At 35.7% G+C, this 16,193-nt stretch overlaps 1 protein-coding gene across 1 annotated transcript in view; it reads left to right on the top strand.

Annotated features, from left to right (window-relative positions):
* The window catches only part of LOC127863356 (ankyrin repeat domain-containing protein 26-like), a 120,771-nt gene that overhangs the window by 11,457 nt on the left and 93,121 nt on the right, over window positions 1-16,193 (top strand). Inside the window, exons 3-8 of the mRNA XM_052402868.1 lie at window positions 1,044-1,217; window positions 2,053-2,165; window positions 3,569-3,663; window positions 7,166-7,408; window positions 9,066-9,175; window positions 16,064-16,157. Coding sequence (XP_052258828.1) covers window positions 1,044-1,217; window positions 2,053-2,165; window positions 3,569-3,663; window positions 7,166-7,408; window positions 9,066-9,175; window positions 16,064-16,157 — 829 coding nt within the window. The remainder of the gene's footprint in view (window positions 1-1,043; window positions 1,218-2,052; window positions 2,166-3,568; window positions 3,664-7,165; window positions 7,409-9,065; window positions 9,176-16,063; window positions 16,158-16,193) is intronic.

Raw genomic sequence — 16,193 nt, forward strand, 5'->3', positions numbered from 1 at the left:
GAACACATTTACTAAGTTCACGAACATATACTTATGCTTGTAACTGACAACTGCTTACTTGGTTCAGAGATAGTGGGAAAATAGCCTGACCAATCCATTCACAAGTAATGTGGCTGGGCAGGGAATAGAACCAGCAATGCCTGGTGGGAGAATGGCCTGACCAATCCATTAACAAGTAATGTGGCAAGGCAGGGAATAGAACCCGCAATGCCTGGTGGGAGAAATGCCTGACCAATCCATACAAGTAATGTGGCAGGACAGGGAATAGAACCCGCAATGCCTGGTGGGAGAAATGCCTGACCAATCCATTCACAAGTAATGTGGCAGGGCAGGGAATAGAACCTGCCTGGTGGGAGAAATGCCTGACCAATCCATTCACAAGTAATGTGGCAGGGCAGGGAATAGAACCTGCAAAACCTGGTGGGAGAAATGCCTGACCAATCCATTCACAAGTAATGTGGCAGGGCATGGAATAGAACAGCCAATTCTTGGCATTTTAGTCAAGCGCTCTATTAACTTTGTTGAATGGCCTGACATCTCTTCGTTATGTAATACATAGTTAGACATTCTCTTTAAAGTATGTTGAAAATAACTTGTAAACATCCTGTTGCAACCTTCCTCGATTCAGTGGTGCCATGAATGGTGTGCTAAAAACAAAAATAAAAACAATCCTAGATTTGTCCATATTGTGATACACTTTTTTTCTTTGTATTTCAGTTGACTGAAATCAGGTATGGTATGATATAGTACCATTCAAGGAAAACAGGGCTTAATATATGTGCATCATGTTTCTTTCCAGATTAGCCAGTGCAGTCAGCACTGTCAGCACAGGATAATCAGGGGCAAGACTTTCCGCTTTTATTGCATTTTTGGTTAAAACGTTTTCTTCCTAGCAAAAATTCAAATACTAGTAAGGCAAAATGTGTTGTCACTGATAAGTCTCTGCGGAATGCACAGGCTAATATGGGACGGTACTTTACGCTTATGAATTAAGCCCCATTTTCCCAGAGCAGGGCTGATATCCTGTTGCGTTCTATTTGCAGGCGGTGGAGTGTAACCAGGAGGGGTGTGTGGAGGTGTTACTGGAGCGCAAGAAGGACCTGAACCTGAAGGATGCTGACCACAACACTGCCCTACACCTCGCTGTGCTGGAGGCCCCAGCAAAGGTGGTCGCGATGCTCATCAACGGGGGAGCCGATGTCAATATCAAGAATAAGGTGAACTGAGAAACTAGCTAGTGTATGTGGGTGTGAGTGTGCAGCATGGGGTGGGATGTTCATACAAAGCATTTCTAGGGTACAATTCTGATATACTGAAAAATGTTACATATTCAGGGGCCTGACATTTGTACTTTTTAAAACATGACTTTTTCTTGGACACATTCTTTGGGATGCCTGATTTTGGCAAAAAAATATAAAGGGGAATTTACGTAAGATATTTTCCAAGGTGTTTGTTATACTTATCGGCTGTAAATCTTGGTTGCAAGACAGGGGTTTTCCTCCTATTTAAAAACGTCGTAAATTGGACCTGATTCCAAAGAAAACGCACCCAATCCTAAACTGAAATTGTTAATAAAAATTCCCAATTTCAAAAAATAATTTTTCTAAATATTTTTTTTTTGCGATAGAAGTGTTTTTTATTACTACCGGTATATCTCAATTTTATTTCATAAACATCAAACAAAGTATATAAATATGATTTATATGATTTTGTTCTCCTAATTTGAATTGTTATCAGCTGTAAATTTAAATACATTTTTCCAAAATCAGTGGACTTTTGGAGCGAATTGCATTTTTTCCAAGTATAAAGTATCTACTTAATTATATATTCTGTGCAGTTCATGAAGGCTGATCAGGGATGAAACTCGATGCTTTTATAGTATTTTTTGTTTAAAGGAAGTCTCGTCGAAGCAAAAATGTTATTTAGGCGGAAAGTTTTGTCCCTGATAAGCATTTGCAGACTGCACACTCTTATCAGGGACAAAAAATTTTGTACATGCATAAAGTCTGGTTTTCCCAGAGTATGCTCGTATGTACTTGGGTTCTGTTGTAGGATGGGCTGACCCCACTGATGTTGTCTGTCCATGACCCCACCAAGAGGGATGACATGACACGCCTACTCTTGGAAGGCGGGGCTAACCCCAATGCTGTCGACAACAACAAGAAGTATGCAGGACATTATGACCATGCAAATATGGTCCTTGTGCCATATATGTTGCCATTGTAGCTCCAAACCAGCCTGCGCATTTGTGCAGTCTTGTCATGGGCTACCCTGTCTGCTATAAAATTATGCAAGGTTTCGTTGTCTCAATACATGTAGCAGACATAGTAACCCATGACCACACTGTGCTGATGTGCAGGTTAGAGCTATGCAGGTCAAATATTGCTTTAGACCATTTTCACATGACATGCCTTTTATAATAAGGATGTTTTAGAAAGAGAGGGAATGTATTTGATTTCAGAGATAAGTGACATTGAACATTAGCTGATAGCTACAAATTTATTTTAAAAAATCATTGTATTTAAAATAAGCCACAGCTACAATCATAAAAAAAAATGCAAACAAACTTGTGAAATTTTCTGTGAAAAAAGTAACTTTCATTTTTTTTACAAGCAACACTCATTTGTCTAAACCAAAAGTACAGTTATATCCCTGAACTAATCTTTATTTTTAGCTCGGCTGTTTTCGGAGAAAACCCGAGGTATTGTCATAGCCAGCTCGTCTTCCGGCATCGTGCTAAAACCTTTACATTTTGTTAACCTTTTGAACATTGGCTCTAAAATCAAAGTGCTTCCACCTACAACTTTGAAACCTCATATATACATGCACCTTGATGAGTTCTACATGCCACACCCATTTTAAGGTCACTAGGTCAAAGGTCAAGGTTACTGTGACCTCTAAAAAAAATAAATCTGACAAGCTTTCATTTATTCAAAACTGCACCCGCAGCCGAGTGTTGGCACCCGTTATGCGGTGCTCTTGTTTTCCATTGTAATAATCAGGAAAATGCAATTTCTTATAATGAAATGCAATTTGTTATTAAAATGTATAGGTTTATAATTCTAATGAGGTATACAAGTTGACATATTTCCAACCATAATATTGTTCTTGTCTGTTATAAAGTAGACAGGAGAAGTTTTACAGCAGTTTTATTTCCCTTTTTGTGCAAAATAGTCACATTTATTATTATTGCCGTTAAGTGATCATATTTTACAGACAGTCACTGCATAGGCCACATATAAGTGTGGAAAAGAATTGCCAAAGGCAACTTATGTTAACTATTAAGTTATATCATATATGATTCATAAGATAGCATTTGGCTACAACCATTAACAAGATTTATTAAATATGTACATTTTTCACTTTTGTCATGAAAATTGATCAAAGATGATATTACACTAACAATTATAAAACAAAACATTAAAAAATGCTACTCTTAATGAAAACACAACATTAGCCAACAGTGTAGCTCTTGACCAGTGGCGCAGGCTGATCTAGAGCTATCGCTGGCCGCATGTTGCACAAGACCAATTTTTGCATTTCTCTGATGACTTTCTTTGTCCCTCAGGACAGCACTCCACCATGCCTGTATGGAGGACAACATCAACCATGTGAAACTGCTGCTACAACACAGGGCTGACACCACACTGAAAGACTCCAAGGGTATGGAATACTATGTTATTGAAACACAAATCTAACACCACATCAAATTGGATATAATTCAAGACTCGATGGATATATGTGTTATTGCCAACAACTTAATAAAAAACTCAAATTGAATTTTGACACAGATTCCTGTCGGACACTAGTGTTAACAGTGGAACAAATTGTTATTATCTGTTTTAAGCAATATAATCTGCACCTGGTCAAATAATAAATTGATTATATTAATTTTGCTAGTGTTTAAAAGGTATTGAAAGTATTTTACTCTTGCTGTGAATGAGGCTGCTATTACAAAAATTTATAACTTTTAGGTCTGTTTATTGTTGTCATATCAACCTTTACATTTACTTGCAATACATTAATTCTCTACATATGTTATGGCCCAGTCACCTGAAATGGTTCCATAAGTAAAACAGGAATTTCAGCCATATTTTCAGTTGAATCAGCGTGCATTCAGTTTGAACATAACAGATTTAAAATTGAAAGAATCAAAGCCTTGGGTTTAAAGACTCTTGAGTTTGTTTCCTGGGAACAACCAGTACTGTGTTGAAAATCTAAAGAACGCTCAGTGTGTGTGTATCAAACTTATGAAGTTCAAAAGGCAGCTGACTGTCTCAATAACTTTTGAAACATTATTTTGAGCTCGCACACATTATCAAGGTCCAGATATTAGATGTTTGCAGATTGAAATTTGGCTTATTTATACTATTGCTGGGAGGGGTTTATTGAAGACACACTAAGTTGGTCGTTTTGTCAACCTGTCTTTATAAAACGTAAAACATTTGTGGAAAAAGTACATTAGCATTTCTGAAGCAATTAAATTCAATTTTCAGTAATACCATCACCATAAAGTAAACATGTCATCTTCATCTTACCCACTTAGCCCAACTTATTTGTTATTTTCCCTTGAACATGGATGACAAATATGTGTGTGAATTAGTCATCCTTTGAGACAAACAAATATGTGTGTGAATTAGTCATCCTTTGAGACAAACAAATATGTGTGTGAATTAGTCATCCTTTGAGACAAACAAATATGTGTGTGAATTAGTCATCCTTTGAGACAAACAAATATGTGTGTGAATTAGTCATCCTTTGAGACAAACAAATATGTGTGTGAATTAGTCATCCTTTGAGACAAACAAATATGTGTGTGAATTAGTCATCCTTTGAGACAAACAAATATGTGTGTGAATTAGTCATCCTTTGAGACAAACAAATATGTGTGTGAATTAGTCATCCTTTGAGACAAACAAATATGTGTGTGAATTAGTCATCCTTTGAGACAAAGCGGTTCTTGAGTCTGCAAATGTTATCATGGTCGGGATGTCAGATGTTTTCTTATCAAAAAAGATTAGAGTCTCACACTGGCAAAATGGGGCTAAATGCCTGTGTGTAAAGTAATGCGCCAGATAAGCCTGCGCACAGGCTAATCACGTTCGACAATTTTTAGCTTTTATGGAATTTTTCATCTCAAAGAAACCATTTCTAAACAAAATATAGTCTAGGCATATAGTGTCTTCCATGATAGCCTGTACAGACTCCACAGGCTAATCAGGGGACACACTTAGCAAACATGCTTAAGCCCTGTTTCCCCAGAGCAAAGTAGATAATTTTTAGCTCGACTATTGTATATGAAATATATATAGTGGAGCTATCCTACTCACCCCGGCGTCGGCGTGTCCGTGTACGTTGGCATGCAAATGTTAAAGTTTTCGTACTACCCCAATTATTTTCATTGTCCCTTGACATATTGCTTTCATATTTTGCATACTTGTTTACCAACATGACCCCAACCTATAAACAAGAGCAGACAACTCTATCAAGCATTTTGTCATACTAATGGCCCCTTTTCCACTTAGAATATGCAGCAAATGTTAAAGTTTTCGTACTACCCCATTTATTTTCAATTGTCCCTTGACATATTGCTTTCATATTTTGCATACTTGTTTACCAACATCACCCAAACCTATAAACAAGAGCAGACAACTCTTATCAAGCATTTGGTCATAATTATTGCCCCTTTTATACTTAGAATATGCATATTATTGATAAATCTATGTTAAAGTTTGCGTACTTCCCCAAATATTTCCTATATCCTTTTACATATTGCTTATATATGTTGCATACTTGTTTACCAACATGACCCCAACCTATAAACAAGAGCAGACCACTGTATCAAGCATTTTGACATAATTATGACCCCTTTTACACTTAGATAATTGAACATTTTGCTTCCATAACTTCTTTATTTATGATCACATTTTATTATTACTTTGACAAAACAACACTAACCTGAATACCACAATGGATTCCACCCAAACAATACCCCAGGCCCCTACCCAGAATTAGGGCTGCAACGGGTACCGGAAATATCTGATGATATCGGATCCAACTTCAGATTCGCGGGTACGGATCCACCCCTGGATATTTCGGATCCGAATATTTATTTTCATAGTTGTATGTAATTTAGCGCTGTTTTCACGAGTATTGTTTTTTTTTACAGACTAGTTCTGTTTAAAAGATAAAAGTTACGTATAATAGTAGATATTTATTAACGTGTGACAGTCAAATAGCAGATCATTCGAGATCCTTCGGCTTTTATTGTATAAGAGTGTCATTGGACATTACGTAATGAGCGCCGAAAGAAAAACTAATTTGAAATCATGGAGTATTTACACATTACAAATGCAATTCGTAATGGCAATAAGTAAGTTTGCAATCCTAATTGTCTTTCTGAGTTGTATTTAAAACAACGGTAGTGGATCCAGTGTGGCTGGAATGTTATTCAGGTAAATTTTGCATAATTTTGCGACCTGTCAAATTCGAAATTGTGTTCCTGAAAGCATATTTCATCATATATTAAGTTTAAAAGCTATCTTGTGATGCAAGGAATCTCAATGCCCAGTGAGAGATGCTTCTCCACCACAGCAGGAGACCTCGTCAGTGCTCATAAGGCTTGCCTGGACCCGGACAATGTTGATACTTTAATTTTTGTGAAAACAAAGATATCAAACTGTATGAACAGTGAAAAGTGTATGTTAACGAGCAAACTATTAAGTGAATAAGTGTAAATGTAAACTCGAATAGTTGAGCGCGCTGTCCTCTGACAGCTCTTGTTATGTCCCCCACCACTATAGTGGGGGACATATTGTTTTTGCCCTGTCTGTTGGTTTGTGTGTTTGCATGCATGTGTATCTCATGGAGCTGCACATTTTGAGTGGTGAAAGGTCAAGGTCATCCTTCAAGGTCAAATATATGGGTCAAAATCGCTCATTTAATGAATACTTGTGCAATATTGAAGATAGCAACTTGATATTTGGCATGCATGTATATCTCATGGAGCTGCACATTTTGAGTGGTGAAAGGTGAAGGTCATCCTTCAAGGTCAAAGGTCAAATATATAGCTTCAAAGCGGCCCAAAAGGGGGCATAGTGTTTCTGACAAACACATATCTTGTGTTAGTTGTTGTAAGAAAATTCCAAATGTGTGTTCTGCGCAGGCTGGACAGCGGAGGACTGTGCCATGATGAAGGCCCACCACGGCTGCTGTCAGATCATCTTTGACCACAACCTGAAGACTCGCCCCCGCAACTCCCTGGGGGGCAGCGTACCTAACACACCCCGGGGCGCCATGGGCTCCATTTCTTCCAACATCAGTGCCACCCATACGCCCAGGGGAGTGGACTCCGTAACAGAACCCAGCTCTGACCTATTTGGACACCCACAGGGGCACCAAGATGCAGGTGAGTAGAGAAGTTGGAAATTGTGTTTTGAAATTAAGGTGTTAAGGGAAAATGACATTTTGATTTTATACTGGTAATTATAATGATTTGGCAGAAAAGAGAATCCTTGTTTAAGTAAACATGGTCAGCTTTTGTGAGAATATTTTATGGACTGATTTCAGACATGGCACGGTAAAAAACTCTTCAATTTTGACTGTCAAAACATGAACAGCTGTTGTAAATAATTTTTCTTTCTAATTTAGTAAGAAAATTACATAAAATTTAATCATTTAAATATTCCTTTTGAATCTTTTAAGAATAAAAAAAAATTACTGCAGGAAGACATTGTCCATTGATACATTTACGTTTCCAAGATGTGGGGAATATTAAATATTGAACAAGTTCATCCGTCGGTTCATATATATATGTGCATACATAGGTCCTGTTGCTTGTGTTTTGAACACTGTCTTAAAAGGCTGAGTAGATTGTTCTTAAACTATCATCGCTGAATGACCTAAATATGTAGATGATCATAAAGAAAGGAATTTGGTAGTGATCAGTTTGTGTCAAACTATGGTTGGTTTTCTTTTTTTAACAATACTGAATATATAAGCATGGTCTTCACACCTCTTTATTCTGTTTGCACAATTTTACTCAAAATTTCACAGATGAATAACTTTTATTTTTAGATGATGTAAGAAAAGCAATTATAGCTGTGAAAAGTTATGGCTGAATGTCTTTTTATGCCCCTGGATCGATAGATCGGGGTTATATTGTTTTTGGCCTGTCTTTCTTTCTGTCTTTCTTTCTTTCTTTCTTTCTGTCTGTCATTCTGTCCCAAAACATTACTGTACAGTAAAGTTTTGCAATAACTTTTGAAATATTGAACATAGCAACTTGATATTTGGCATGCATGTGTATCTCATGGAGCTGCACATTTTGAGTGGTGAAAGGTCAAGGTCATCCTTCAAGGTCAAAGGTAAAAAAAACAAAAAACAAAGCGGCACATAAGGGGGCATTGTGTTTCTGACAAACACATCTCTTGTTCATTATGAATTCCTTAATGGTTAGCTGAAAAATAAAATACATTGCTCAAACACATGTTGTTTACTTTTCTAAATGATTTGAAACCTATTTATTTTAGCTGGATTGCATAGGAAGCCTGAGGCTTATTTGAAACACTCTTGAGTCTGTTTCCTGTGACTAGAACCAGTACTTTGTGTCTATGGGTGAAATCTCAAGAACGCTCCCACAATGGGGATCGAACCCATGACCTCCGGGTCGCTAGGTGGACACCATATCCACTACGCCCACGTTGACCTACCGTATAAATTAATTTGTTTCCCACTTTAGAATATCATAGTCAACATTTCTTGACTTGTCTTTATACCACTTAGTAGCTTTTGTTCTAAGTTTTAACAGCTAAATAACCTTAAAGTGTAGTTGATTGTAAAGGAAGGAATTATGACTGCAACCAATTTGGGTAAAACTGTGTCTTTTTGTCTTCTGTAGAATATGTAGTGGATTTGTATGTGTTCAGGCATATGTAATGGGGGCCTCATTGTCTAGTTTTAACCTACTTGTTGACATGCAGAAATATTTAATGTTACGGTATTTACCCATCTGTTACATTCACTTTCTCAATGGCTCTCTCAATAACTGATATGATTGTTTGCAGACGAGGACTCTGATGACCCGACCATGAGCCAGTCTAAAGGTGAAGGTCGCCAGGACTCCTGGGCAGACGACACTGACGTCAGCTCAGCCATGGATGACCATAAACTCAAGGTAACCATGGAAACTGTACTTGAAGGATTCTGCAGCATTTTAAATTGATTTCTGCACATTTGCTTGAGGCAAAAGATATATTGTACCACATAAACAGTCCTTTAATCAAAATATGAAAATAATATTCAATTGAAATTTCACATTATGATTGGAGAATGGCTCAAATTTAACAACTGTGTACTGTTCATATATTACTGACCATAATTTGGATTCATTTAAAGGATGGCAATTGTCTATGTTTCTACCTGAAAGTACTAATTTCAGTTAATTTATGATTTTCAAATGGTTTTCAACTGAAATTAACATTAAAAGTAACATTGCTACTCAAAATCAACGAAAATTTCGTACAATATTTCATAAAATAAATTTAACCAATTAAAAATCAGTGTTCCTTATGGCAATTGCCAAAATTTCTAAGCCAGTTGTCATATGGTAAATAGATGTTTGTACATACAAAATGCTCGTTTTTTTTCCATTTTAATTTCCTGCAACGCTATCTATTCATAGGACACATGAACACTAACATGGTGTTCGTGTGTCCTATGAATAGATAGCGTTGCAGGAAATTAAAATGGAATTAATTGTGTCACAAATAAATAAAATTGTATCTACGAAAATCTATGTAATCATACCACATCTAGCGTTGAAATTGTGGCTATTGCTATAAGGATTACTGATTAGGTGTTAACTTTATTTTACGAAATACTTTACAAATTTTTTGTTGATTTTGAGCATTGACTTTAAAATCTTAAAATCTATGATAATCCCCCTTGAACATAGTAAGGCATGGGTTTTTAGCTCAACTATTATATATAAAATATATATAGTGGAGCTATCCTACTCACTCCGGCGTCTGCATTAGCGTCTGCGTTAGCGTTATCGTGCAAATGTTAAAGTTTTCGTACTACCCCAAATATTTTCTTTGTCCCTTGACATATTGCTTTTATATTTTGCATACTTGTTAACCAACATGACCCCAACCTATAAACAAGAGCAGACCACTGTATCAAGCATTTTGACATAATTATGGCCCCTTTTACACTTAGATAACTGAACATTTTGCTTAAATTGCCATAACTTCTTTATTTATGACCACATTTTATTAATACTTTGACAAAACAACACTTACCTGAATACCACAATGGATTCCACCAAAACAATACCCCACGCCCCAACCCAGAATCCCTTCCCCGCCCCCCAACCTCCCCCCCCCCATTGTTTTTTTTAACATCTAATAAATTACCCCACCCCACATTATAACCCCCTCTCACCCCCCTTCCCCCCCCCAATTTTTTTTTATTTTTTTGAATCATCATCTAATAAATTACCATACCCCACATTATACCCCCTCTCAACCCCCCCCCCCCCCCCCAAAAAAAAATAAAAAAATGTGTTGTCCTTTTTTTTATTTTTGAAAGATCGTCTAATAAATTATTGAATATGAACAATTTCCCCATGATTGCTTATGTTATAATGTCAAGCACTCGAATAGTCAAGCGCGCTGTCCTCTGACAGATCTTGTTACCTAATATATCATATCACGCCATATAACAAATTGATAATGGTAATTAAATTAGAATTAATGTCATTAAATAAAGCTTCAGTTGAAAAAGTTATTGTAATTCACTTTTTTTCTCTCATAAAGAAATCTATCAAAAAAGAGAAAAGGGTAAGAGGGCCATTTACTTGTAAAAATGTTGTATACTTTTGTCTTAGATGTGCCATTTGCCTGACTTTGAATTATAGCCGCTATTTGGTCCTCTTGAGAATATTTAAGGGAAAGCATAAAAAGTTTGCACCAGTCTCCACAGGCTGACTGCCTTTCCAGGCAGATGAAAATTAAACCTGTTACTTTAATTGCATAAGTATTGAGGGAACTGGATTATAACAATATTGTGAAGACTGGTTTGCTTTTTCAGTGCACTTGTAATTTTGTCTTTTATTATTTTGTGTTATATGCCCCTTCAAGGATAACATATTGTAGACATAAATTAATGTCCTTCCTTAAGTGGTTGGTTGGTGTCTTTCTTCCAGAAATGTTTTCTTACTCTGTAACTTTTTTAATCATTGGGATTATTTTTACATATTGTTCCTTAAGACCAGATGTATTTTGGCACAGTTCCAATGCTTATTTGTTCAATGTAAAGGTCACAATTCAAGGTTATGGCTGAAGTTTATTGTGTTTCTGTCTGTCTGTGTTGAGTAACTCCCCTGTTTTGTACATCGAAGAGTATTTTTGTCTGCATGTTTGTCTGCATGAAGGCCTCTCGCCAAAGTACGGGCAGAAATGTTGATGAGGTTACTGCCAGTGATGAGGTTAGTGCACTGTGTCCCCTTTCCCAATAATACATGAGTGGCGTGCACACCAGTGGTTGATGCCTCACTTTGTGTTGTAGAACATGTCAGACTGAGATTACTGCCCTTCACAGTCTAACGTTCATACCACTTCCAAATCTGTCTTGTATTTTATATTGATTTTTAAGCTCACCTGAGCACAAAGTGCTCATTGTGCCATTGTGATAACCCTATGTCCGTTGTCTGTCATCATGTCATCATGAATTGTGTTTCATTCATACTGAGTCGTTGGGTTTTGCTTGTAACCACTCTAGAGGCAACATTTTTCATCCAATCTTTTTGAAACTTGGTCACATTGTTTATCTCTACATTATCTAGACCAAGTCATGTTTTTCCAAAAACTTGGCCATCGGGTCAAATCTATGAACAATCTTGTTGAAATACTAGAGGCGACATTTATATCTCAATCAAGTCAAATATATAATTCAACTCCTTGAGTCCACTATAGTGGCAACATTTATGACTATATTCTGATCAAACCTATTAAAATGTTTATCTTGACAATATCTATGCCTAGTTTGAATCTGGGTCACATGCATCCAAAAGCTAGGTCACTAGGTCAAATCTTATAAAAATCTTTTAAACCCTTTAAAAGCCACATTTATGACTCAATCTCAATGAAACTTGTTTAGAATATTTATCTGTACAATGTCTATAGGCCATGGATGAATCTGGTTAAGTGGGGTCAAAAACTAGGTCACCAGGTCAAGTGTATGACAAGTAAAGAATAATATACTGATAGTGGAAAAGCATTTCAAGGCAATCATGGCCCTTTTGTGTTTTGTTTTGTTTTTAATTTGGAAATTATATGTATATTTTAAATATTTTTTTCTGGTTTATGATGTGAGTTTAAGAAAAACAAACTTAAGGTAATTTATCAAAGTAAATATTACAATGCAAGGATTTTATAGTGTCAATCTTGTTTTTGCCATCTTAACATTTAAACACTATAACATATCTATCAAACACAACATAAGATTTTGAGTTCACCTAAAATAATATTTAAACTGAATCCTTGCTCACAACTTCACTATAACCTTTAAAATCAACAAAACATGGTATTTTAATTTAGTCTTTGAAGTTAGTTTAAACACACTTGTAATCTCGTTTGCCGTTGAGCTTTGTGTGGTGTCCTTCCAATTAACATTTTATTTGTTCCAGCAGCAATGGTTGTTTAAATCCTTTTATGTCTTAACCCTTCTTGCAGGAAATTCATAAATCAAATTGTGTTTAAACAAAGAAGTCACATGCAAGTCAATATTTGTATTCGTATTTTACGATGTGAGCTTATGATAATTTTAAAGAAGCCTGTTGACTTGACCATATGAGCCATGTTGGGTGAAAAAAGGGTTAAATACATTTGCTTAAAGTGTCGTCCCAGATAGCGTTAGCCTGTGCAGTCTGCACAGGCTAGTCAATGATGACACTTTCTGCTTTTATTGAATTTTGCGTTTAAAGATAGTCTCTTCTTGACAAAAAACCAGTTGAGGCGGAAAGTGTCATCCATGATTAGCCTGTGCAGACTGCACAGGCTAATCTGGGATGACACTTTACACACATGCATTAAACCCTAATTTTACAGAAACCATCACATATATATCTGAGCTGCACTCTGGGATAGCAGGGCTTAAACTATGTGTGTAAAGTGTATGCTCAGGCAAATCAGACCACGTTTTTCACCTTGACTGAATTTGGTTAGAAGAGTATTTCTTTAAAAGAAAATTCTATACAAATGAGTGCACCGGCTTATCTGGGACAACACTTTATGCACATGCATGAAGCCCTGTTTTCCAAGATTAATTTGAGGTATAGATGATTCTTCCAACTTATTTTACATAACTCCTTTGTGTTAGTCTCATTAATTTTTTTCTGGTTTGGTTTGGTTTGGAAAAAGATTTATTGATTAAAGTTAAAGATATAATATTAGTGCTGATACAAAGTAGTGCATGTAAATGTTGTTTAAAGGTATATTTTCTGCAGAAAATAAATGCAAATAAATCTAAAAAATAGAAATATTCTTGAGACTGAAAAACTTTCTTACGCAAGTGTGAATATTTAAAAGAACACACCTTGTTTATAAGTCTGTTTGAACTTTTCTCTGTGAAAACATGAAGAAAAAAAAAACTAATGAATTATTTGAAGATTTTTTTATGTAAATATCTTTAAAATGATGCCAAGAACTAATATTATAATAAGTGTCAACATAAAAATAGTTAACATTGTCAAACTGCTTGAATTGTGTGCAAAGGGTTTATGTTTTCATCATCATAGATCAAGTGTATGTAAAATGTGGTACACAGATTAACTGATTAGTGGATTATCTAGGAATTATTACAGGCGGACAGGACTAAACCTAGATCTCACTTTAGCAGTCTTTAGTGGTCCTATCTTGCAGTGAAATAGTTTTGGTTCTTAATTATTATTTAAGTTCTAATAGCATTTAATAGGTTAATGACACTTCATTGATTTGTACTTACAATAAGAGTTTATCAACTATACTTCCCTGGTATTTCTGTTTCAATTGAGATAACCATCTGTATCTTGTCTATAATGTGAGTTAATTGATGGTCATTATGCAAATTTTACTTAAATTTAGTTTGCCTTTATTGGCCTTTTGACTAGATACATTCTATTAGCATTTATATTGTGACATACCAGTGCTATACTTGAAGATCGATGGTTAGCCTGAGTGCCATTCAGGGATTGAATTAATTCAAACAAGGTTCAATATACACATGTATACTTAATGGTGTTGAAAATAAAAATCTTTTTATAAAATTGATTTTTGACAAGAGTGTTAGTATAACACTGTAAATATTCGATGGTCAGCCACTGTTAAAGTTGGAATTATTCATGTTATAGTTTGGAATTTATTACTTTATTCAAATTTCAGTGTTTACTTAATTGACAGAAGTGGATCAAGATTTTAAGTTTGAACTGGGAAGCTACTTTTATCGTCCATCTTTTTGGCTTTAAGAACATCTTTATTTTACAAACACAGTCCTGCTGTGGAAGGAGATAAATGTCATTCTTTATGCATGAAACAGTCTATAAACTTTCAAAGAACAAACTGTACATGTTGCATTGAAGAAGATATGGTTTCAAAACTTTGAGAGGTCAACATGTTTATGATAATGCCTACATAATTATGTGGATGTAAATGTCTATTGTGAGAGATGGAGATATAACGGCATTTAAAATAAAATATCGTGAAATTGATGGTTTGAATTCACAATTTAAAGAAGATTATTTCTGCAGAAATTGTTTTGTTAAGCAATGCATGATTTAAGTAGTGGGATGTAAATGCTATTTTATGAACTATTTGGAGTTTTGTTTCAATAATCAACATTTCATTGGATGTAATTAGGTGACAATGTCAAAGAAGTCTCAAATACCAAGATTTAACTTTCAAAAGAAGGTGAGTGTTAAAAGAAAAGCAAATTTGTGTTTACAAGTACATGTTGCCAGTAATCTTGCATGTACATGTACAGATAGGTATGCCAAAAAAAAAAAAAAAAAAAAATCAGTGTGTGTGTAGTCAAGCTGCATCTTTCGAAAATGGGCCAGCGTAGCTTCAGACAAGACGGCCCATCTGCTCAGTCTGGGGAGGAGCTGCCTGTCCACTATTGAGACCACGAAACCTTGCGAGACTTTAAAGTGGGCAGTGTAGCTCCTTACCAGACCCCTTGAATGTGCAGGCTGGTCTGGAGCTGCACTGGCCCCTTATGGCATTTCACTTTTATTGCATCAAGTTGCTTATTTATAGTTTTACTATGATCAGTTGATATCTCTTGGCTTGTTGAAGGTTAAGAAAGTAGTTAGGCAAAATGTTGAACAATTTTGATATCTTTGGAACTTGAGGAAGATAACTAATTTGCAATGAAAAGTGTTTTTTGTGTGAGTAATATGACTTGATTTGCACCAAATACTATCAAAAAGTTCTTTGGACAACCCATTTTATTATTTGTAGAAAGAAAAAAAGAAAAAAAGTTATGGGTTCATTTTTTTACCCAACATTAGCCTTCACAACAAAATTGTAACAAATGGAATCCTGTTACATGTGCAACAGTAGGAATATTTTTTAGCTTGACATTTTATTTAAAAAAAAGGCTGGCTTTTGTGGGGAAACAACATGATTTGAAAGAAAGTCTTATTTAATTAGGATTCACCATATGCACCTGTGGTTATATTTAGAGAAATTACTTTCAAAGGAGCCATTAGTGACACATTTGAAAGATGGTTAAAGAACATTTTAGCCATCTGGGAAAACCAGGCTTATTGCATGCATTTCACAAAGGCTAATCAGGGTCGACACTTTCTACTTGTTTTGTATTTTTGGTTTAAAGGAAGTCTGTTAATAGCAAAAATTCAGGCAGAAAGTTTCGTCCCTGATCAGCATGTGTGGACAGCATATTCTAATTTGGGATGACACTTAAAACACTGCTTAGGCTATTTTTTAGCCAGGAAAAGCCTTGTGCTTATGAAAAATATCATGCATATGAATTTCAAGCCTGTGTCATGTGTTATTTTCAGGGCAAGGTGAAGGTCAGTCTAGCAGGCCGTGTGAACCTCAGTGATGATGATGACGTGGAGAGGGAGGTGGAGTATGAAAACACGAGGAAACCAGGTCAGTGTCTGATAGATACAAGCCTCCTTCTGGCAA

The sequence above is a fragment of the Dreissena polymorpha genome, chromosome 1 (genome assembly GCF_020536995.1).
Source record: "Dreissena polymorpha isolate Duluth1 chromosome 1, UMN_Dpol_1.0, whole genome shotgun sequence".
In the NCBI taxonomy this organism is placed as follows: Eukaryota; Metazoa; Mollusca; class Bivalvia; order Myida; family Dreissenidae; genus Dreissena; species Dreissena polymorpha.